Source organism: Pseudorasbora parva, chromosome 20 (assembly GCF_024679245.1).
Source record: "Pseudorasbora parva isolate DD20220531a chromosome 20, ASM2467924v1, whole genome shotgun sequence".
Taxonomy (NCBI): Eukaryota; Metazoa; Chordata; class Actinopteri; order Cypriniformes; family Gobionidae; genus Pseudorasbora; species Pseudorasbora parva.
The window spans coordinates 6554423-6579346 of record NC_090191.1 but is presented as its reverse complement, the minus strand read 5'-3'; the positions used below and the strand labels follow the sequence as shown (position 1 = coordinate 6579346).

General features: G+C 40.5%; 1 protein-coding gene across 2 annotated transcripts in view; it reads left to right on the top strand.

The window, feature by feature from the left end:
• The window catches only part of LOC137049215 (NACHT, LRR and PYD domains-containing protein 12-like), a 59115-nt gene that overhangs the window by 22957 nt on the left and 11234 nt on the right, over positions 1–24924 (top strand). For both annotated transcript variants that reach the window (XM_067427680.1, XM_067427681.1), the window contains exons 6-7: positions 2670–4473; positions 4624–4797. In XM_067427680.1, coding sequence (XP_067283781.1) covers positions 2670–4473; positions 4624–4797 — 1978 coding nt within the window. The remainder of the gene's footprint in view (positions 1–2669; positions 4474–4623; positions 4798–24924) is intronic.

The window sequence follows — 24924 nt, the reverse complement described above, 5'->3', positions numbered from 1 at the left end:
GGAAGATTTTCCTTGAATCGCTCCCAAACAACATGTGGTGATGTAGGGGTTGTCTGATTTTTTTTTTTTTTTTGGCTTTCTGACCCCAAGACTCAACTAATCTCTGCGATTCTCCATCTGTGATCCTTGGAGAGTCTTTGTCCACTCAAACGTTCCTCCTCACTGTGCATTAGGACAATATACACACACGTCCTCTTTCAGGCAGATTTGTAACATCTTTAGTTAGATGGAGCTTCTTAATTATTGCCCTGATGGTGGAAATGGGGATTTTCAATGATTTAGCTTTTTTCCCACAGCCGCTTTCTATTTTGTGAAGCTCAACAATCTTTTGCTGCACATCAGAACTATATTCTGTGGTTTTACTCATTGTGATAAATGATTAAGGGAATTAGGCTTTTATGCCTCCTTATATTTATACTGTGAAACAAGACATTCTACTGGACAATTTCATGTTCCTTGTCACCTTGGTGTGCTAAAAAAATGTAAATATTAATATAAATATAATTCAGAGATATTTTACTCATTTAAAATTCTTGGGGTGCCAACAATTGTGGCCAACGTGTTTTAGAGAAAATAATTTATTTCATAATGTGATTTACCCCCCATTTTCAATTATTTTACTTAAATTAAAGGTTGGATTTTGTGATTTTTTTAATATAAGATCAAAAGGATAAATAATGCAGTTTATTTTTTACAGCCATATTTGATCATATTTACCAGGGGTACCAACAATTTTAACCACGACTGTACATATCTCAAGATATATGTTGATATAAGTTTAGAACATATAATTTGTCCATATTAAATGAGTATATTGAAGTATATTTAATATATATTAAAGGTAGGGTAGGTAAGAATTGGTTAAAAATGTTTTTCCAAATTTGTTTCAACTTTCTTTATATATCAATACATAATTAAAATGTAAGTACTCTGAAAAAGAAAGTGTAAAAATTAAGTGTCTGTAGACCTCTCACGACTGTTTTAAAGACAGCTCATTATTTCCATTCACTCCACTTTGACGATCAATATCTCATAATTAAATTTTGCGACTTCACACACCGCAAGCGTGAGCAGCGCCTGAGCAGCGCTTCAGCGTAACTACACCGTCACTGCAGCTGCAGACGCACGAAAGTTTTCACACTGGAAGCGTTTGTACAGCATCACAGCAGTGGATGTAGCAGAGTATTACATACTAAACTAAAAGAAAGTTTATATATTATATTATATTATTTGGCTAGTTTACTTTACTTTTTATAATCATAATACTTTCACTCAAACTGAATAATTAAAAAAGTTTAAAGGTAGGCTAAATCTTCTGCAGATATTTTTTATTCTCTCTTTTCTTTAATGATCCAGTTATTGTTAAAAGCTTTTTGTGTGATATTATTTATTTTGTCCATCAAAAGTGTGCTTTCACTTTACACCGTGACTGCAGCTGCTAGACCCTATTTAAAAGAAAGTTTATCATATTTTCTGGCTCGTTTACTTTATTTTTTTATAATCATAACCATACTTTCACCCAAACTGAATAATTAAAACAAGTTTAAATGAGTAAAACTTCTACAGATATTTTTTAAAATTAGCGCGTCAATAACGCGTTAACGTAAATACATTTTAACGGCACTAATTTTATTAACGCGCGACATAGCATTTTCTGTTTGATCAATGGCCCGTAGTAGAAGAAGTTGAGATAAGCCATAGACGTAATGCAGCACCAGCAAACAACAATAACATTACTCTGAAACAAGTGCAGTTATGCCTATAAGCTACTATATTTTCTGTTAACTTTTATTAGACTTATTTGAAGAAAAGTGCGTTTTTTCACCGAGCACATTCTCTGCAGTCTGAACGCGATACACTGCGAGCTCATTCTCGCTCATATCTGAGGTAAATCATTAACACATTCACCGCTTACAGTTCATACTTTATTGAACTAAATACATAACAATCGGCTAAAATTAATGCGCATGTTACTTTTCTGAACAAACGCACTCCCGAGTCCATGTTCTTCACACTTTTTGTGTGCATCGCGGCACAGTTCGGCGCGCACTCACAAAATACCGTCAGTTCAATGGGGGCAGTTCAATACCGTCAGCATCTCTTAAAGGGGCTGCACTATATTCCTACTCATGGAATATGGACCTCCTCCAGGTATGGTGTGGTACTGGTGCGCTCTCAGGTCCGCATGACAGCCTTCACATTACCAATTTTTCATACAAACTGTGCCCTGTTCTGAACTAAACAGCCAGTATAAAAACTCCCTTTATTTATATTCTTAAAATGAGAGAAATCACTGCTTATTCTAAAATTTTAAGCTTGGGCTTAAGAGACATGAACAAGTTCTTTGATATATATGTATATTAATGACTGTATTATGCATATATGAACATGCATTTATATGGGCTAGTTTTATATGTCAATATATGAAATTGCTTTTTCTAATAGGCTTTATATATGGGCAGATATGTACATATATTTTTTCACTTTCTATGTGGATATATTTAATAGATGTATATTTCATATGTGTACATATATTCAATTTTTGTATGGGTGTAATACTTTAATACTAGTAATTTAATTACAATATGTTGAATGAATTTTCAGATAATCAGATGATGCTGATGTGAAACGTTTGTAATTTATTTATTTACACCAATATTTTATAACAGAGGATTTGATTCTGAAAAAATTCTTGGAAACTCACAAAACCAACATGAAGAAGAAAGCAGGGCGTATTTTTGAGTGCAAGAAAGAAAAAGAAGTGTATCTCAAGGCTGTGTACACAGATCTGTTCATCACAGAGGGAGATATGGAAGATGTCAATCAGGAACATGAGATTATGAAGATTGATGATGCTTTCAAGAACAAACAAAAACAAACACAGGACAAACCAATCCAATGCAGTGATATATTTACATTATTAAAGGAAAACAATGAGGAAAAGATTGTGCTGACTAAGGGAGTCGCTGGCATCGGAAAAACTGTCTCTCTGTACAAATTCATCCTGGACTGGGCAGAAGAAACAGCCAATCAGGATATAGACTGTGTGTTCCTGCTTCCATTCCGAGAGATTAACAGCATTAAAGACAGAGAGTTCAGTCTCCATGAGTTTCTGCTGAAAGTTTATCCCCAAATGAAGGATCTGGAAAAATCTGGAAAACCTGTAAAAAAGTTATATAAAGATTGTAAACTTGCCTTTATATTTGATGGACTTGATGAGAGTCGCCTGCCTTTGAATTTTGGAAGTGGGATATTGGACAATGTTGAGGAAAGATCATCTGTAGATGTGCTTTTCACAAGTCTGGTCAAAGGGAAGCTGCTTCCATCAGCTCTCGTCTGGGTGACCTCACGACCAGCAGCAGCCAATCTGATCCCTCCTCGGTATGTGGGTTTGTTCACAGAGGTGCGAGGATTCACTGACCAACAAAAGGAGGAGTACTTCAGAAAGAGAATCACAGATGAGACTCAGTACTCCAGAATCATCTCACACATTAAGACGTCTCGAAGTCTCTACATCATGTGCCACATTCCCGTGTTCTGCTGGATCACAGCCACGGTACTTCAGAATATTCTCATCACAAACAATACAAATAACATCAGCACAACCCTCACTGAAATGTACATCCACTTCCTGCTGATACAGATGAACATGAAGAACCAAAAGTACGATGAACAAGAAGAAAGACAACGTAAAAAGCTCTTACAGTCAAACAGAGAAATTATAATAAAGTTAGCCAAGCTAGCGTTTGAACAGCTGAAGAAGGAAAACATTGTGTTTGATGAGGAAGATCTGGAAGCATGTGGTATGGATGTGGGTAAAGACACTGAGTTCACAGGAATGATTGCTGAGATCTTTAAGAAGGAAGATGGACTTCATGAAGAAAAGGTCTTCTGCTTTGTGCATCTGAGTGCTCAAGAGTTCCTCGCTGCTGTGCATGTGTTCCTCTGCTACCTGAGCAAGAATATGCACGAGCTTCAGTTTTTCTTTGATGAGCCCAAAGAAAACATCACATTACAGGAGCTACTAGAGAAGGCTGTTGATAAAGCCATGAAGAGTCAGAGAGGACATCTGGACCTGTTCCTGCGGTTTCTGATGGGAATTTCATTGGAATCCAGTCAAAAGTTGCTCAAAGGCTTTTTTACAGACACTGAAGACACCACAAAGAGCATCAAAAAAACAACGGAATACATCAAAAAAAATCTACACAGGCAAATCTCAGATGAGGCTTCAGTCAACCTATTCTACTGCTTACTTGAGCTCCAGGATCATTCATTATATGAGGAAATCCAGAGATACCTCAGTTCAGATGCACATCCAAGAAGGAAACTCTCATCTTCAATGTGTACAGTCCTGGCCTATGTACTGCTGATGTCAGAGGAGGTGCTGGACGAGTTCAACCCAAAGAAGTTCACATCATCACAAGCCGACTACACAAAACTCCTTCCAGCTGTGAGATGCTGCAGAAAAGCCCTGTGAGTAATTTCACTGATCACTGTTTAATTAAAGGTTTAACTCTACATCGTTAAAGAACTGAATGTCAAAATATAGTGTGAAATATCTGGCTGATTATGCAAAACACTGAACATCAGAAAATAATTTGGGTTAATGTTCTGTTTTGTCAGATTTGACAGCTGTGGTCTTGATGAAACATGCTGTGAAACTGTATCTTCAGCTCTACAATCATCAAACTCCCATCTGAGAGAGTTAGACCTGAGTAGCAATCACCTGAAGGATTCAGGAGTGAAGCTACTCTCTGATGGACTGAAGACTGCGCACTGTCAACTGAACATACTGAGGTTTGACATTCACTTTTTTACTATGTTCAAATATGTGGATGAATAGCCATTCCATATCTGACTAGCAGATATTTTTCCTAGTCTATATTGTAGTATGAATACATCAGTGGCATTTTCTCCAAGAATACAAGACAGACAAGCCGGTTTCAGTTTTTACAAAAAGACCATGCATGAATGAGAAAATAAAGTGTGGGACATCCTTGCTTTTAAAGAGAGTTATCAAGCACAATAAAACACAGAAAAGATCTCAATACATTACTTGCACTGACTGACACAAAACCAAAAAGCTTGCACAGAAAGATGCCTCGCAGACACCATGAAATCCTATATTGTTCTCTTTAGCGACATATGATCCAAACGCAGAGTGTGATTAGACTTGCTGTGATAGTGTATGTTACCAGTGTCACCAGTTACATCACTTGCCTACCACTGCAGCGCCCCACACCATCATTTTTTTATAGTAATAAAATCATTTAGTGCAGTTGGAGAACAGAAACTTTTTTACAATTAAAAACTGAAAGCGTCTGTTCAGTGCATCGTAAATCAGATTTGACCTCGCTTCGCCCATTTCACCTTCACTCTTGACTAGACGATGGTGGAAGATCTGGTTTTAAAGCAAGATGTAAAATGCACCTATTCCGCAATATTTTGGATTTAAATCCAATGCTAATAGGGAACATGCAAAGGATTCGTTTTTTTTTCTAGTTGTTGTTAAGAATAATAATTAACCCACCATTCAAGCAATTGCTGCTTGAAAGTAAAGTGTTTCACAAAATGTGTCCAATGGCACAGAGCTGAGTGAGCATTTTCAGTTATGGTGCATCCGGAAAAAAAAAAATCACAGAGCTTCACTTATTCCACCTTTTGTTATGTTACAGCCTTATTCCAAAATGGATTAAATTAATTATTTTTTAACTAATTTCAACAAACAATAACTTTGTCCAAATTTATAAAAAAATATTTAAAAAAATTAAATCACAAAACAAAAAACCCACATGTGCATAAGTATTCACAGCCTTGATACTAGGGGTGTCCCAGACTAAGGATTTAGACATTTGAATCAGAATTTTTGAATCTCTATGGTCGACTGATTCGAATCTCTCTATGGTCGAATCATCTATTTGTGTGTGAATGCAGGGTATCCGCGGGGTCTTGAAAAGTCTTAAAAGGTGATAAATCAATTTTGTGAAAATTAAGACCCTTATAAAGTATTAAAAAGTCTTATCAAGGCTTTATAAAGTCTTACATTTTGAAAGTATTTTGTTCAAGCTTTGTCAAAAGAGTTTGACTCCAAAAAGTATTTATGAATATATTTATTTTCATCCCCATAAGTATTAAAAAACAACGGGGCGCTCAGTCTGAGATCAGCTCGGAGCGCCCGCCAGGGATGGACATTAGCGCCGCCACCTGCCAGACGCGGCTGATTTAGAGTTGTGGCGGGTAAACTCGCTTCACCTACCGAGCTGTTTCACCTCTTTGTAAACTTTGTTCAATGCATGCGAGTGCTGCCGTATGTGCGCATATGACCAGTCGTTTTCTCCATCATCACTCACGTGAGTCTCACAGTCTCGCGAGTCTCACAGCGCGCAAATATTGAGTTCTCTTTCAAGTCTTGTGCTTAAACGGACAAACTCACACAAGAAGTATGTCAACATGTCCATCTTGATGCGTATCCAAGCAGACATAGTCTGAATGTGCCTCAAGTGAACTGTATAGTGTGCACAGTCGAGAAAGACGAGCATATCCCTGCATCAGCTCTTAAAGGCGCAGTAGCCTTCACTGCTGCCTGAGTGATGTCCTTATATTTAGTTTGACATTAAATATCTTTTGTAAGTTTAATAAGGATTAATCTTTCATTTAAACAGTTAAGTATGCAGTTATTTTACATTTGATTACTTTATTTAATTCCTGTACCTTTCTGCAGGCCATTAGGCCTGTGCATTATTATTTAATGTACACATGAGTGCGGTCGAGTCAAACATTCTAGTTTGAATTTTATTTTTCGGTTTTCGGCTTTGGTTTCTTCTTTTTTTGTTTCGGCCAAGAATTTTGTTTTCGGTGCATCCCATTCTGACAATGTTCTGCTCGGTGTGTTGTCAACACGCTTCAAAGATGCCAGAACGAATAGTTTCATTCTTGGGACTAAAAACCATAAAACTGGAAGCCATAAAAGACCACAAATCATCGTGAAAATGTCAGTATTTCATTGAGACTTGAGATTAAATAAACTGCTTAAGTATTGTAGAGCTTGTAGTATTAATAGGTTAAAAACAAAAAAGTGGCTGGTAAAAACATTGAGTGGTAGACTTTGAAAAAAGTTAATTTCCATCCCGGGCGAGCGCCGTCTACGGGTGACGTCAGGTATTTTGCGAAATCCGCGGTTAGGTGATGTGTCGCCCTCCATACGTTGTAAAACAGATAAGCAATATAAACAATACAAAATTGGCCTACGATAGAGATTTTAAGTCTACATTCGACTACAACTGTTTATTAAAGGTGTGTTGCCGATTAGAACTTGAAGTGCGATGAGGTCTTAAAATATTTTGAGAAGGTCTTTAAAAAGTCTTAAAAAGGTCTTGAAATTAACTTCAGGATTCCTGCATATACCCTGGAATGGGTTGGGAGGGGCACGAGACACTAGTCAGCAGGAGGGTAAAACTAATTTTATTTTCCTTTACATACTGCACACAGCAAAAACTTTTAAAAAACTACCAAAACTGCCTGCCAACTGACAGACGAACTGACAATGGCTTTCTTATTTATGTTTAAATTATTGCTGGGCAACGATTAAAATGTTTAATTGCGATTAATCACAGTATGCGCAAAATTCAATAATGAATACAAAAGTAGTGTATTGCATACTTTTATTTTAAAAGTGTTTATAAATGAACAAAAGTGCAATAACATATGGTTTGCAAACAAATAATGTGCTTTTTACAGCAGTTAGTAACAGTTACAATAGTTCTTGTAAATATCAACTTAAACATTCAAACACTTATGTCTAGAGCCTCAATCATAACATTACAACATTTTGGTGCACATTGGGCAATCACAAATTTCACAATTTGATATGATATTGATTAACTTTGGGCCAATCAGGTAGAGTACATAGCGAATTGTATGTACTGTACAATGTGTGGGGGTGATTTTTTGTTGGTATACATGTATTAATTCTGAAGCAATATTCTCATCAGTGTTCTGCCAGCTTTTGCATAGGCCTACTTAAATCTGCATATTTGTGATATTCACCCCAGGGTGTTATTTAATTTTATAAAGGCCATTTTTTAAAATCTTATTAAATGTATTCATCATATTTCATGTTAAATTCTTTCATTTGATTAATAAATTAACAGTTATAATAGTAAAGACACTATAGCGCTGTTACCAATCAAAATAAATAATTTAATCTGCAAAAAATACAGCTGCAATAAATTATGTTATAAGATTGATGTTCTAAATAAAAACATGCAATCATACTTTTAAACTTGAAACTAAACCGCCAATAGGGGGCAGCAAGTAATCGTCTTAATGAGTGAGTCATCGATTCGTTTATTCAAATTATTCATTCAAAACGCTGAATCATTCGGTTACAAAACAACGAGTGTTGCTTTCCTTTGGAACTATTTTCGTTTGTGAAATCATGAGTGAAATAGAACAAAAATTGTTTGGGTCTAAAAATATAAGTAACTTAATATTAATTAGGCTACTTGTTTATTGAACTACACCATTCATGCTACACAATTCACGATTGTAAAGTCGACTTGTGTTATAAACAATATCATAAATCATAAATATCAAGAACTTCAAAAAACTCAGTTTTACCCCAGTGTTTTTCTTCTGTGAGTTTATATTGCTGTTCACTTGTTTTGATTTCTCCAATGTCTCTCACAAATTCAATAAAGAATCAACGAAATAAAGAATATCACATTCTGTGTGTATTCGAATTTTAAAGGGGCGGCACGTCCAGTGCAAAGCTCAGCGCCCTTAAAGGGGTCGCACACCTGACCGATCGCTCAGCGCCACGTCTTTATAATACTAATATTGGGCACCCCCATATTGCCAAAACAGTATGATCCTCGTTTCATAACACCCACAAAGATTCGACTGTGAGATCGGTGGTCGAATCCGGCTCCGCATGTCGATGCATGGATTTTTCAACTATTAGGGGTCACCCCTACTTGATACTTTGTTGAAGGACCTTTGGCACCAATTTCAGCCTCAAGTCTTTTTGAGTATGATGCTACAAGCTTGTGTCAGGCTGTTGAATCAGGAAACACTGCTATCATTCGTAGGGCAAAAACTATTATACAAAACCCTAATCACCCCCTCAATTCATGTTTCATTCTTCTTCCCTCAGGCCGCAGATACAGACAGCTACCCCATAAAAAAAAAATCATGCCTAGGGAAAAGTTTTGTACTCTCAGCAATAAGAGCACTGAATTTACATACAGTACATAATTCTCATATCTTACAGGTTTTGTTGCTGATGCCATCTGTGGTGTATGTTTATATTTATGTGACCAATAATATGTGTATTCCGTGAAGTATGTGTATGTTATGTGTGCTGAATGTTACACCTGGTACAGTCTGTGGAAGCATATTTCCTCTACTGAGGACAGTAAAGTATAAATCTGAATCTGAACACAGAAGATCTAATAGCGAGTTTACAGAACAGGTTTATTGAGCATATATACTTAGAACAGTAGTAAGTGACAGTCATGAAGATCAGGAACTGGTTGGTGTTGGGCTTGGTGATGGGCACAGAAACTGCAGAATAAGCCAGCCCAGAAAACAGGGCATGCACTCGAAACAACAGAGATCAGAATCCAGGAAACAGAGAAAAAGAAACCCAACCGCACCCCAGGAAGGCCTGCAACAAACAGGACATGTAGACACACACATTAAATAGGCAGCCGCAACGAGACACAGCTGGAGCTGAGCAATATCAACCCCAACAAGGCCATACTTAACTCACGCACCCAATCCAACACACAACGCGAGGGCGAGTCAGTAAACCCATAAACCTTGACAACTTGGCACACCTATTTTGGGGCAGTTTCTCCCATTCTTCTTTGCAGGACCTCTAAAGCTCCATCAGGTTGGATGGGGATCATCAGTGCACAGCTATTTTCATCTCTCCAGAAATATAAAATCGGTTTCAAGTCTGGGCTCTGGCTGGGCCAATCAAGGATATTCACAGAGTTGTCCCATAGCCACTCCTTTATCTTGGCTCTGTGCTTAGGGTCGATTTCCTGTTGGAAGATGAACCTTCACCCCAGTCTGAGCGCTCTGGAACAGGTTTTCATCAACGATGTCTCTGTACATTGTTGCATTAATCTTTCCCTCGATCCAGGGACGGATTGGCAATCTGTGTGTTCTGGAAAAGTCCAGAACGGCCATCCAACCGAGGACCGTGAAAAAAAAAAAAAGTATAATAACTAGGCCTGTCGTCGGGATAGTCAATAAATCAATTAATCAAACGATAAAAATAATGAGCTAATTTTTCCGGGCCACAATCATTTCCATTTGCATGCTTATTTGTTTTCCTCATCTCTCTCTCGCTGACGGAGCGCGCGCCTCGTCCGTTTGGGGAGGTGTTTAAACTCGACACGCAGACTGGATCCCGGCGCGATGAAACATCATGCTCGGACACAGCCGCAGACAAAGTTACACAATTTGACGTGAAAACCACCAAGCGAAATGGGGTCTCGCGCACACCACGTTGACGTTATTTTTGCCACGCGCACCCTCGCGCTCGTGCGGACACTTCGAGTATAAACAAGGCTTAAACCTACACTGAAGTTGGCAGTTTGATAAATGCAAGTTAATTCTTCAGTTCAATCTTTGTGTGCTAAAAGGGCACATTAGTTCCTGTTGTAGAGATAGCAATAAACACTCATTTTTTTGCCAAATAAATTAAAAGCATGTCATCAGTGTCTTCTCTCTCGCTGTATGCAAAATCTTACCTAGCTTTCCTCAGAGATGGTCAAGTTCAGTTTGTGCATGATTACATGATACATTTTTTTAAATTCGGTATCCTAAATTGTGGATAATTAAGCTATATATAATATGCTGAAGTAAATTTCTGGAGTGTTAACGATTACAAGAAAAAACAAGAACCGTACAGAACCGAAAACCGTGACCCTAAAACAGTGAAATGAACCGAATGGTGTCCATTGCTTTTATTGTTTTTAGTTGTTTTGTTCATTTATTGTGAATATTTAAAATGTTTCTGTTTTCAGTGTTAAATAGTCTTTAGAAATAAAAGTTTTTTTGATCTTTGAAAAGGTGTACCTGCATTATTATGCCATTATAATTATTTTAGATATAAATGACAATATTATCGTTTATCGCAATCATTTCTTGGCCAATTTATCATCCAGCAAAATTTATCTTGACAGGCCTACTAATAACACAATATGAACAGCCATCAGCAGGGGCACTAATACGATCACTTATCACTATACTGCTGCATGCAAAACAACAACAACAAAAACTGAGGAAGACGAGTCGGTCTACTAGCCAGTTTGTGATTGGCCCCCGGATTTCCGGAATCAAATTACGACAGAATGGCTAGTAGAAAACGTAAGGAGAAAGGTAGATGGGAAAAAGTTAGAGAAAAGAGGGCCAAGTACAGTGTAGTATATAGTACCACATAGTACAGTGTCTGTTGCGCACAGCTAGGGGCGAATGGCCGGATGATGGGCCTATTTGGGAGAAAGTCCAGGGCTGTTTTTTTAGCCCCAGTCTGTCCCTGCCTCGATCCTGACTGGTCTCCCAGTACCTGTTGCTGAAAAACATCCCCACAGCATGATGCTGCCATCATCATGTTTCACTGTAGTAATGGTATTGGCCAGGTGATGAGCGGTGCCTGGTTTCCTCCAGACATCACACTTGCCATTCAGGCCAAAGAGTTTGATATTTGCTTCATCAGACCAGTGAATTTTGTTTTTCATGGTTTGAGAGTCCTTCAGGTGAATTTTGGCAAACTCCAGGTGGCCTTTTACTGACAAGTGGCTTCCATCTGGCCACTCTACCATACAGGCCTGATTGGTGAAGTGCTGCAGAGATTTCTTCTGGAAGGTTCTCCTTCCAATTCCAATTATAACCAATAAAATAATATCCAAATTTCCTGTTTTTATAAAATAATTCTTACAGTCTGTTTCAATGAACATTGTTTCATTGTGAACATTTCCTTGTGCATTTGATTATTATTGTAGCTTTACTTTCATTTCATCAGTCAAATCCTCTACACACCAAGCTCAGAGGATCGTATTACTTCTGGTTCTTGCCTCATTTTAGTAGGACAGATTCAGTATGTTGATAACTTGAGAACCGCTGTGAGCATTGAGTCAGTGAGTTGAACTGTGTCAGTTCACAAATGCACAGATGAGTTATAAACATAACTCTCAGGATTGACCTTGATTTTTTTTGTGTGATTATTTAAGTTCCTCATAACATTTTAATGGGTAAAGCAGGGTGGGAACATTGATCCAGAAGGTCCACTCTCTTGCAGAGTTTAGCTCCAACCCTAAAAATAAACTGCTCATCTGCCTGTAACTTTAGTAATCCTGAAAACCTTGATTAGCTTCAGGTGTGTTTGATTAGGGTTGGAGCTAAACTCTGCAAGAGAGTGGCCCTTCTGGCTCAACGTTCCCCACCCCTGGGCCTGAATACACTGTGTTATGCGCAAATATGCAGTCCAGAGTCCTCATGTATAAAATAGTTGATTTTATCCTAAAAGTATGTACTGTACACACAAAAGCTAGATTTTGTATATGTACAAAAGTTTTTAGATTTATAAAACCATGCATACAGCAGAACCTGTGCAAAATGACCTTTTTAAAACTGCAGAAGATTGTGCGGTGCATCTCCACCCAGTCTTCTCCCTGAAATAACCATATGGAGCTTACAACGCCTAGTTTTACTATGCATAACGTAATCTGCATATCATTTCCATGCACATTCCCATCCACATTGTGATACCATTTTTAAGACATTAGGAAAATATGAGCTATAGACTACTGTCACAGAAGTCCACTTAAGAAAAGTTGAACCCATGTGCAGTTGTATTGCATGCAATCCAAACTTGTACTTAACTTGACTGAACCACATGAACTTACCAATGAAAGAATTACACAAACAATACTAAAGGCTAGTTCACACTGCCCGATTTTTGCCCCGATTTTGAGTCGCCGACAGGTTTTGCGAAATCGCCGACAAATGCCCGAGATCACAGGCAAATCGGCGCTCGTGCACGCGAGTGACAATCACGCAGTGTGAATAATCAAAGACGCGATCAGAGAGAATCGCCGACGGGTCGCCGACGCCGGTGAGATATTTGGCATGCTAAATATCTGGACCTGTCGGCGATTCAAACTCCTGCTGTGTGAACAGCGTTCTGACTGAAAATTACATCGGCGATGACCGACAGCCAGAGATGGGCATAAATACATGGAAATGTATTTAAAATACAAATACAAAATTCTGTGTGGAAAAATGTATTTAAATACAAATACAGTATTTTGTATTTTGAAAATACACCAAATACATGTGAAATTGGCAATTCAGTGAAGGTATCCATATTAGGCTGTAATCTATCTGGGCCTATTCTGAATGCCAAAAAGCAACTGCTTAGAAACTTTCGTTTTCAATTTGAATTTGAATTTCCTTTAGCGGCAGCTATAATAACACAAATTACGTCAATAACTCATTCGCCCTCACTTCTTTTTCCACTCCAACATTCCAATTATTCTTGCCCACTAAAAGCTGCACAGATATATGTGCTTACCCCGATAGGCCTATCTATGTAAATGATTTAGAAAAAGTTCCATCGATTCACATTTTATATTATTGCTACGAATCTACGATATGTATTGTCATATGATATCACTCATCCCTAACATGCAGTAACGTTAATACTTCAAACACATTTGACAAGCTACTTTAATCAACAAGTAGAATTGACCATGACATCCTCACCTTATTCCAACAATTTTGTAAAGTTGCCGATCCAAGGCTGGGTTGTACTAGCCTAGAAATCTAGACGCACCCTAGCGGCAGCAAATCTAATCTGCCACGAGTGCCGTCTAGCAACTCTCAATACACTTCTGAGCTGTAAAAACCAAACTCTGGTCGGGCCAATCACATCGTGTATAGAGTCAGTGGGCGGGGCTTAACATAATGACGGCAGAGTTGCGTTTGCGTCAGTGTTGCCAACTTGGCGACTTTGTCGCTATCTTTAGCGGCTTTTCAGACCCCTCTAGCAACTTATTTTCAAAAAAGCGACTAGCGACAAATCTAGTGACTTTTTGGACAAACTTCAACTACTTTAGTTTACAAATGTCGCCAGTACTGTCCTGCGAGCGCGAGGTCTTTTTTCCCCTCTGCCGTCACACACACCCCTCTCTGCGTCTGCCCTGTTCAGTGAATGGCTGAGGGGAGCTGCACGCGCACACAGACAGCTGCTGACAGACATGAATGAGCGAGCTACACGAGCACACAAGGTTGCCATTGATTTCTCACTTAATGTTATCTGCTTCTTTTATTTTATATTTGAATAAATTAGTTATGATGAGTTCCATCTCTTGTGCTTATCACTTATATTACTCACTGTACAGAGCTTTAGTCCAGAGCTTTCATCCAGTTTCTCAATTCAGATTTTACACATATAATTTTTTTTGTAATTCACTATATCATATATTGTATGACAAAAAGGTATAGGAAATGAAAACATTTATTGGACAGTCGGCTGTATTATATTATTGTAAAATATAGTAAATGAGCACGGATTAGGAGAGAAAAAACGTCAGGCAGACTGAACGCAAGGACGGCGTGATGACGTCACTAATATGCTAATTAACGCATGACGTCATCTAGCGACATTTAGCGATTTTTTGGGCAGGCTTTAGCTACTTTCCTTGGAAAATAGTTGGCAACACTGGTTTCCGTGCTTCTAGTAAACAGACGCAGGCGAACGGCGGTCTTTCGAATCAGCTTTGACCGCGACTCTGGAAGACTTAAGCTTTTCTCTGAGAAAAGAACAAAGAACGGCACTGAAGTCATTCTTAAGAAGGGAAGATGTGTTCAGAGTTTTGCTGACTGGATACGGCGAATGTTTAATCTGTCAGCTCTGCTTCACCTTCGTTGCTCTGGTTGGTGTAGCGCTATCCTATCACGTGCAGAGGGAGTTTGACAGACAGCCGTTTATCCCGGCCCTCGGATTGAGCCCTGCCAATGGTGAGTTTCCAGACCAAACATCTTGATGTGGGTCTGGCTTGTCAGGCTAGGGTTGTACAGCTGCGGCTCACCTGAATGAATGTTGGGGGGAGGGGCGTGTCTGGTCTGAACTAGTAGATGCATGAAAACAGCTCCTGATAAAGAGGTTGCCTGGCTCAAAGTATTTTGAGTATTTTGAAAATACAAAAATACTCATCTTAAATGTATTTAAATACAAATTACATTCGATTTTTTCCAAAGGCTTTAAAATACAAAATACAAAATAGTATTTTGTATTTCAAATACGTATTTTAAATACATGTATTTGAAATACTGCCCATCCCTGCCGACAGCCAATGAGAGAGTGAGATACAGGGCAGCAGGACGTTCAGGGAGGAGTTATAGAGCAGAATTTCAGTATTTTAATAGATATATTTACAATTCTATCAAACAGAAACAAAGGCCAAACATTTGCACATCCAGCCACAGCAGTAGCACATTACAACATTGTTTATTTACCTCAAACTGTCTTTGCAGAACACAATCCTGGCTCCCTCTGTCTCTCCAACAATTTCTTCCGCCATAATCTTTTTTCTTTTTCTCCACAAATCAGCGCACATACAGTTTGAAGCAAACGTTGTGCAGTTTATCATTTTAAATAACAATTCAAAGTCTCGCGCGAGAACTCCGGTCTGACGCACGTGTGATCTCGCGTTGTTTACTCGGCACATCGCACGTGTGTTTGGGAAACGTAGTTTGCGCACCGGAGAGAGAGAGAGTTGTCGGCGATTCTTCCTCTTGTTCAGTCATGCAGTGTGAACTCCTCTGTCGTCAAACCATCGGTTAGTGTGAACACAGCAGTGACTGAATGATACCCCAGATAGTCATGCAGTGTGAATAGAGCAGTGACCCGACGAGTTTGAAAATCGTGCAGTCTGAACTAGGCTTAAGAGACAGTGGAAACATGAGGCCTATTTATACACACAAGACTAATAAGCAAACAAGGGACACCTGTGAACAATCAAACAATGAACCAGTGACAAACAGAGCAGACTATCAAAGACAATAGGGCCCTGTCCCAAATGGCACCCTCAACCCTCACGGTCTTCCTCTGAGTCCACACTTTCACAACGTAATGCCGCTTTGACTGCCGAGTAGAAGTCCTCTGCGTAGCTCGCAAACTTGCCGTCTCGGCTGAAGTGTGCATCGAGGGCGCAAAGGGGGCGCTCACGAGCACCCTTCTTTAAGCTCAAATGAGAAATGGGACAACCTACGGTCTTGTGGACTTAACGGACAAGCACACGCAATGACCATTGTAAGTCCACAAGACCAAAAGTGCACATGAAGTGTGCCATTTGCGACAGGGCCTAGGTGTGTTGAACAACGGCTGGGGCTGGATGTATCCGATCGGTGAGAGTAGCCGCATGCAGGTGGGGAGGAGCTGCAAACGAAAAAGTGAAGTCGGACACTTTCTGCTTCCCGCAGTGACGCTTGCGCTATATTAGCATACTGTATCACAGCTGAAGTTAAATAAATTTAATATTTCTCAAATACACATTATACATTAAAAAGACATTTCCGTTCAATACTTTGTGCATTTGGTGGGTGTTAATGTCAAGCCCTGGTTTTAAATATATGATTTGTGAGCATTAGTGTAACATAAGGATTCAGAATAAACACGAAACACACGTGATCGATGTCATGCAGGGATTCCAGCGGTGATTTCAGCCAATCGTGGATCAGCTGTGTCGTCCTCAGAGCTCATGCACCTGCTCTTGAGAATCTGCACCAGCTGCATCAGCCGGCTGCTCTCGAATCGCTCTCCTGGTACTTTGTTGTCATACGTCAGTCACGTGCCATCAGCGCTGTCTCAAGTCGGACAAAATTTCTAACTGGCATGCAGTGCTTCAAGTCAGCCACCAATCGGTCTGCGCATCGCTATATGAAGTTGTACAAGCCTACCCAGATAGCATTGTAACATTGAGTCAATGTTGAAATTCCATCAGAATCATAATTTTGGTTGAGGTTGAAATTTCAATGCTAAGTAATAATGGATCAATGTTGAAAATTCAATGCTAAAAACATAATGGACCAATGTTGAAAATGTAATGCTAAATAATATTGGATCCTGGATATTGGATATTGAATTCCAAGCTTTTCAGTGTTGAAAAGACAAACATTGAATCAATGCAGATGTTTGTTCAGCTTATTTCTCCACTGGTGAGGCTTATGGTCAATCTATCTGTCCCATCATTCAACATGTTAAAGCAAATCCAAATCAATTGGGTACATTTCTGTGAAATGTGAGCACATTCATTATAGGGGTTGAACGACTTTCATTTTTTTAAAGTCCACATTTATGTGATGAAAGTCGAGTGGACGTCGACTAGTTGCTGATGACGTCATTAATAAAAAATAAATAAACGTGAACCTTGAGCTGAGACTCGAACTCTGGTCTTCTTGTGCACAGCACAGCTGATATGGCATATGACACAGCGCTGCCCATAAGGTTATTGATCCTACATGACAGCTTTTATATCAGTTCTTTTATCTTATGGTTGTGTAACAACAATGACTAATGAGTTTAATGTCTCGGGGAATAATTAACTCAAAAGGGATTTAATATTCAATATTCATGAATTTATGAATATTATTTGCCAGTCATTCATTACGTATTAAAATTTTCCGATAGGGAAAATTGTTTAATTAAATACAAGTAACCCTTTATGAAATTGCTTGAAATTATCCTACTAAGTTTGTCCTGCAAATTAGTTATAGACTTTTCAAATCAATTCTCAATAAGGGATTACTGCTTTACGAGCGCATAAGAAACATTAACTTTACTGATCAGGATAAGTTCAATATTTCAAATGGTCATACAGTTTACTTTACTAACATAGTAGCATAAGCAGTTAGGTAACGTTAGATTGCAAGTTTCATTGACTTTGTGTATGTGGCAGAATAACAGGTTCAACTCATTAAATGTCTTTTGGAGGTTTAATAAACACAGACTAAAAATAACACTACAATTCACACAGAAAGTACATACTAAATATGCATCAAGAGAGTAGAAGTATAGATATTAACGAAAGAATACATAAAAGAGAATAATGAATAGACTGAAATTAGAGAGAGATAAAAGAGAGAGAGAGAGAGAGAGAGAGAGAGAGAGACAAAGAGAGAGAGAGAGAGAGAGACAAAGAGAGTGTGTGGGGGGGGGGGGGTAAGCAGCAACTTTCCTTCAGTTCATCAAATACGACCTTCACGTGGTTAACTTGTCCCAACGGGAAAATAACACACCCTCTTTACAGCAGTAAGAATAAGAATACTTGCATTCTTTTTGGTTTCGTTTTGGCTTCTCGCTTATGTGCGTGTACTCCGAGTTCAAAATGCCCTGCGTGTCCGGGTCGAGAGGGAGCGGCTGGTTGCTTTTAGGGATGCTCTGTGTCCTCCTTCTGAAGAATGCCCTTGGGGCTAGTAAGTTGATGACTCAGTAGGGAAGCGAGGAGAACAGGATTGTTGAAGATCGGATTGTAGAAGAGAAGATTTTTGGAAGAGCTGAGGCCTGTTGGAGGGCCTGCATTGGTGGCATGGCTTAAGTGCCAGCCACCGTGGGGGTTGGCTCCCACAGGGAGAGAGTTGGAGAAGTAAGAGCCAGAGAGTTTTTCCGAGAAGAGAGCTAAGAGAGAGATTGTGGTCTCCACTGGTCTTTTAAGACAATTAATCCACGCCCCCTTCTGGGTAGTCTACCCAATCCAGAGGGTGAATTCTGAGCGGAAAAAGTTCTCTTTGTCTTGGTTTACGACCTACTTTGCATGTTTCTGAGGTGTCGTAAAGGGGTGTTGATTTTGTATGGTTTTACTCCCAAGTTTGCTAAACATATTAATGATACATTTCATAATCCCATTTGGTGCATCGTTGAGTAAGTCAAAGAAATAGGAATATTTAGATATCAAACACCTTATGGCTGGGAGGTATTAAAGCAGAGATACATTCTTATACAGAAATACAAGCATTTAAAATAGACTTACATTGTTTCTACCCCATGATTGAGGAGGCATGAGTCAAGGAGCATGCATATATGAGGTTACCTGAACTAGTAATTTGTTAAGACAAAGATAAAAGAGATGCAAAATACCATACAGAAGAAACATTTTACAAAACAGTTATGTGTTTACATATAATGTCCTGGGGTGCATGTTCATTTATAGATGGTTTGTCTATAATTTGAGGCAAAAGCTCTGTGTCTTAAGCTCTTTGTGTCTGAAACTTCATGTGGCCAAATTCTTTTCGGCCATAAAACATCTTATCAGATGGTTTCCAGGGTAACTAAGAATCTTTCTCTGTTGTGTTGGGGGAAGGTCTGCCACCCAGCACAACTTTCAAAACATATTTGTTAAATGTAACTGGCGATTGTGTGTTTGATTCGCCTGAGTCGCTACAGTTGTTATATTTCTCACAGATTTCTGCTCGTTCTGAATAAGATACAGATAAAGTATCACAATAAAGATTACATGAATGCATTAGTAAGTGATTGTGTGTGAATTAATTCTACCTGGCAGCGTCTCTCTACTATACTAATAGTAAAGCTGTGAGTTTTAGTTATTAAGAAATATATGCTAGAACGTTTCATTTTCTAAGCTATTTTGTTGATAAATCACAGAACAGTGTTGACAATACATTTCTGCGCTACTGAATGGTTTTTGTGTGAGACGCGCGATCTCCGCGTGATGTGCGATCGGCTATGTGTGTGTGTTGCAATGCAGCACGCAGTTAAGCGCGATGATTAACTTATGTGTACAATAAGCCTGCATTCTCACGATCAGTTTTGAGCATCTAGATGGTAATCAAACATGTCTTGTGGAGAGCTCACGGAGTATGCATTTATTCATTTTTAACCGTTCAAAACAGAGCCTGCGTGTCAGGAATTGCTTATCCTGTTGCGCCCTCTATAGGCCAGCCACTAGTCGACGTCAAGCTTAAAGCGTCATGGCAGAGCATTAAGGTCGACTAGTCGATAAGTCAAATAGTCGGTGCAACCCCTAATCCATTATTAACCTTAAAGGATGAATCTCCACCAACGAGTGTGCGGATTAACAAAGATCCCCTACCATAAATTAAACTCAATGGGATGAACTATTTGATTATTATTATTAATATTTTAATTATTTTTTAAAAATCTCCTCCATCATGGAAAACATCTCCGATCCCCTTTTTTTTCTGCTAGCTACAGCGCATGCAGTGAGACATATAATGTCACAGAGTCCTTAATTCTTGTGGTCAAAAAAATATAGGCTATTATTATTATTTAAATCATGTAGAATTTATATGAATTTAATCATGTATCTAAAGAATATAGGGTTAATAAAGAATTTTAAATATTTTCCCCTACCTATCAAATGCGCCAGCAGTAATCCAGCAGTAATGCACCTTCAAAACAACCACAAATCAATGCAAGCGCAACTGAACAGACTTCAAACGTGAAAAAGACAGCGACAGTGCTTTTTAGCGGTAAGTACAAAATTATGAATACAAATAATCTCAATTTTATTTATCTTAATTTCTTACAACTTGTGTGCTTCTCCTGGGCGAGTCAAAGTGAACTGTGATGTTAATAGGGTCACGCGAATGCCCTCGTACACAACCAATGGTTAGGATAATCTTAATACATTGAGTTTCAGTTTGTTTTTCACTAAACCCTATCATATTTTTATTCATCTTTATTTCTAAAGATTGCATACTTTGTGATTTTAGTCCAATTTCGAACCAAATTCTGACTTGTGCAACTAATTTTTTTGTGTGCTTTGTTCGTCTATCAATAATCAAGATGATTAACGTAATTTGTGCAAGGAACAAAGATGTGCATTTGTAGAAATGGTGCCGTGCATGCTTTCATTGACTTAAGAGTCTATCCTATTTCATTCATTTGGATTTTGAGACAGTATAAGATCGATTCAAAATCTAGTCAATAAATGCAAGCGCGATTGCGCGGTACTGGATCCACAAATGCACATTTTATGCATCCAGTTTGTGTTGTATATGTATAATCTCTTCCAAACTAATGTAGCCTATCCAGTTCCTCTTTTATTAATTTAGCAACTTGATCAATAATTTACTTGTTTCACTTTCAAACTTTATGTATTTACTATTAAATACAATTATACTCTCTTCTCACTTCATTTTTTAGTACATTTGTAATGTATAATTAATCACATTTCCAAATATTTACGAACTACTTGTTGTTTTAGATGCCTTACAAGTGAATGCTGATTAAAAAGGAGGCATCAGAGATCTTTGCTGGGACAGTTCGAAATGTCTCGGTTACGTATGTAACCCTCGTTACCTGTAGGAAGGTAATGGAAACGGGGTTTCGCTTTGAAAGCCAGCTGCCTTCAATCTCAATCAAAATGATCCAATGACATGGAAATGTCATGGGCCTGCGGAATTTGCCTAATTTCAGTCAGAACAGTATGAGTTACGTCAGTACTGACTAAATGGGGATCCAGTCTAATCACGCCACAGTGCTGTCTTCCAGCATCCTGGGCTGACCTGAGCACCCTGCCTCGGAGTTTAAACAACGAGGGGGCGGCTCAGCTACCAAGGTACACTGGAAGGCATATCCCACTTAGAGAAATGCAATCACAGCGCCTACCCGTAGGGAGGACTTAGGAATACACGTATGGCCCACATATGGGTTGCATACGGAGGAACAACAAATGTAACGTTAAATGTGAAAATTAAATTCTGCTATTCCTCACCTGTTCCAATAGAAATGTGTAAATAGGTAATTCATCTAATTACTGTAAGCATTTAACTCCTATTTGTCACATAACCAATCCCTTCCCTAAACCTACCTGTTTGTGTTTTATATATAAAAAAACAGGCAGATACGACTGCAGAAACAATTTATTAAAAAAGTACAATTATTCCAAGTGTCCCGAGGCCAAACGAATGGTTTGTGTGAAGTAAATCCCCAGAAGCGATCAGCAGCGTCGAGTTCATCCACCGGCCGTTGATTAATCATTAACACATATCAAAATTTGCATTAATCATTAATGAACGCGTAGTCATATTTCATAAATCATTAGTTAATTATTTACTAATCACTTGTAAATGACTTGTAACGGAATTTACAAAACATTCATAAAATGTTAGCATATCACTTGATTATCATTTATGAATGTTTTGTAAATTACTAGTTCATCATTAACTAACCACTTATAATGACTTACAACTGAACATTATTGTAAAGTGTTACCAACAGATCTATCTGTGTGTCACCGAACTGGTCCCATATCAGCTGAACCACTTGGGGATGGAGCCGCCATTCCCCCGGCAGAGGCTGAAACCGTGACAGCTTGTCAGCTGCACGGTTCAGTTTCCCGGGGACATAAATGGAACAAAGCGACCTCAGATGCTGGTTGATGAACGCTACTGTCGCCGTGTTGTCTGACCGGACCAGTATGTGCCTGTCCTTGAGCAGGGCTCAGAAGCAGTGCAGGGCAAGATGTACGGCCAGCATCTTGAGGCAATTGATATGCCACACACGCTGGGGCTCTTTCCAGGCCCGAGCGGCGGCATGACCATTGCACATGGCACCCCAGCCCGTGGCAGAGACACCACAACATGCCTGGAAACTTGTTCTAAGGGAATTCCCATTCGTAGAAACTTAAGGTTCCTCCACGGAGTGAAGGTTTGGCGGCAGGTTTGAACGTGCCGCATTGCCATGCCCACCTCGGGACTTGGTCGCGAAGCCAGTGCTGAAGCAGTCTCATATGAAGCAACCCAAGCGGCGTTACTGCGGTTGCGGATGACATATGCCCCAGGAGCCTCTGAAAAGGTTTCAGTGGGACCACGTTCCTGCGTTCGATTTGGCGAAGGCAGGCCAGCAGAGACTGCATGTGCTCGCTTGTAAGCTGCACGGACATGGCGGCCGAGTCGATCTCCATACCGAGAAAAGAGATCCCCTGCACTGGGCAGAGTTTGCTCTTATCCCAGTTGACCTAAAGGCCCAGACGGGCAAGATGGTGGAGAACCAAGTCCCTGTGTTCACAAACCTGCTGTTGCGAGTGGCTGAGGATCAGCCAGTCATTGAGATAATTCAGGATGCAAACCCCGAGTGGCACTAGGGCTGCCTCGACAACCTTCGTAAAGACGCAAGTAGACAGGGCCAGCCCGAATGGGAGTACGGCGTACTGGTATGCTCTCCCCTCGAAGGCAAACCGAAGAAATGTTCTGTGTCGAGGAAGTATGGAGACATGAAAGTACGCGCCCTTCAGGTTGATCACTGCAAACCAATCACGTGGACATCACGTGGATTCGAAAATGCGTTTGGCTGTCAACATCTTAAAGGGAAGCCTGTGTAGAGTTTGGTTCAAGATGCAGAGGTCCAGGATTGGCCTTATCCCACCGCCTTTCTTGGGTACAATGAAGTAAGAGCTGTAGAAGCCGGACTTCATCTCGGCCGGCGGGACGATCTCGATGGCACCCTTTGCCAGTAGGGTGTCGATCTCCGCACACAGGACAGGGGCATTTCCACCCACCAAAGTATAACGGACTCCCTGGAAGCGGGGAGAAGATCGTGCAAACTGAATTGCATAGCCGAGCCTGATGGTGCGGCGAGCCAGTTGGACAGCTTGGGGAGCGCTAGCCAGGCCACCAAAAACAACCAAGGGGATCATGCGAGCCACAGGCGTACCTGGTGTGGGGCAGTGAAGCAGAACAACCGGCCCAGAACCTGGAGGCATGGAAGCGGCCAGGATGGTGGACGGGGTCGAGTTTCGCGGCCTGCCAGTGGAGAACAGGGGAGGCGGAGCGGTCACACTGCCAGTCGCACCCTCTTGGGGCTCGGAGGTGAATGACTTGGTTCTTTCTTTAACCAACAAAAGGGTGTTGCCGGCCCCTTTTTGGGGGCTAGCAGCGAGTTGGGTTTTTTGGGACAACAAAAGATTCTCCCCCAGGGGAAGGAGTGGTCCTGTCACCATCTCCTTGGAGAGAACCGAGTTAGTCTCCGAGCGGCCTGTCTCAGGACTGCCACATAGCCTGCTTTTTTGCCGCCTTCCTGTTGGCACCTCCATGCTTTGGCCTGGGTGAAGGCTGCTGCTGTGGCTGAGCGCGAGAGGTGGGTGCTGCAGGAGGGCGTTCTCGGTGGGGAGCAGACTGAGGCACCTGAGCCGGCGGCGTAACGGGCGCAGCAGCTAGCCGCCAGGGCAGGATGTGTTTGATCGCCTCAGTCTGTCTCTGAGCGGCCGAGAACTGTTGGGCAAAGTCCTTGACTGCCCCGCCGAATAGCCCAGCCTGGGAGATGGGAGCGCTCAGAAACCATGTCCTGTCAGCCTCACGCATCTTGGCCAGGTTGAGCCATAGGTGGCGCTCCTGGACCAAACATGTGGACATCACCTGACCAACAGCGCGAACAGTCACCTTCGTCGCCCGTAGGGCGAGGTCGGTGGCCGCCCGCAGCTCCTGCATAAGTGCAGGGTCAGCACTGCGCTCGTGCATATCTCTGAGCACTTTTACCTGATGGACTTGAAGGATTGCCATCGAATGCAAAGCGGACGCAACCTGCCCCGCAGCTCTATAGGACTTACCCACAAGCGTGGCTGAGAACCTACAGGCTTTGGAGGGGTGCTTTGTGTCACCACACCACGTGGTGGCGCTCTGTGGACACAGTTGCATCGCAACAGAACGCTCCACGGGGGGAATCCTAGTGTACCCTTTAGCCACGCCCCCATCGAGCGCAGTGAAGACGGAAGCAGCTGCCAAGCGGTCGCGATAAGACAATGGAGCCTTCCACGACTTCGACACCTCTTCATGCACCTCGGGAAAGAAAGGCATTGGAGGCTGGCGGGCGCGCTCGGCGCGGGCCGCCCCCAGATACCAATCATCGAGCCTTGAGCGCTCGGGACA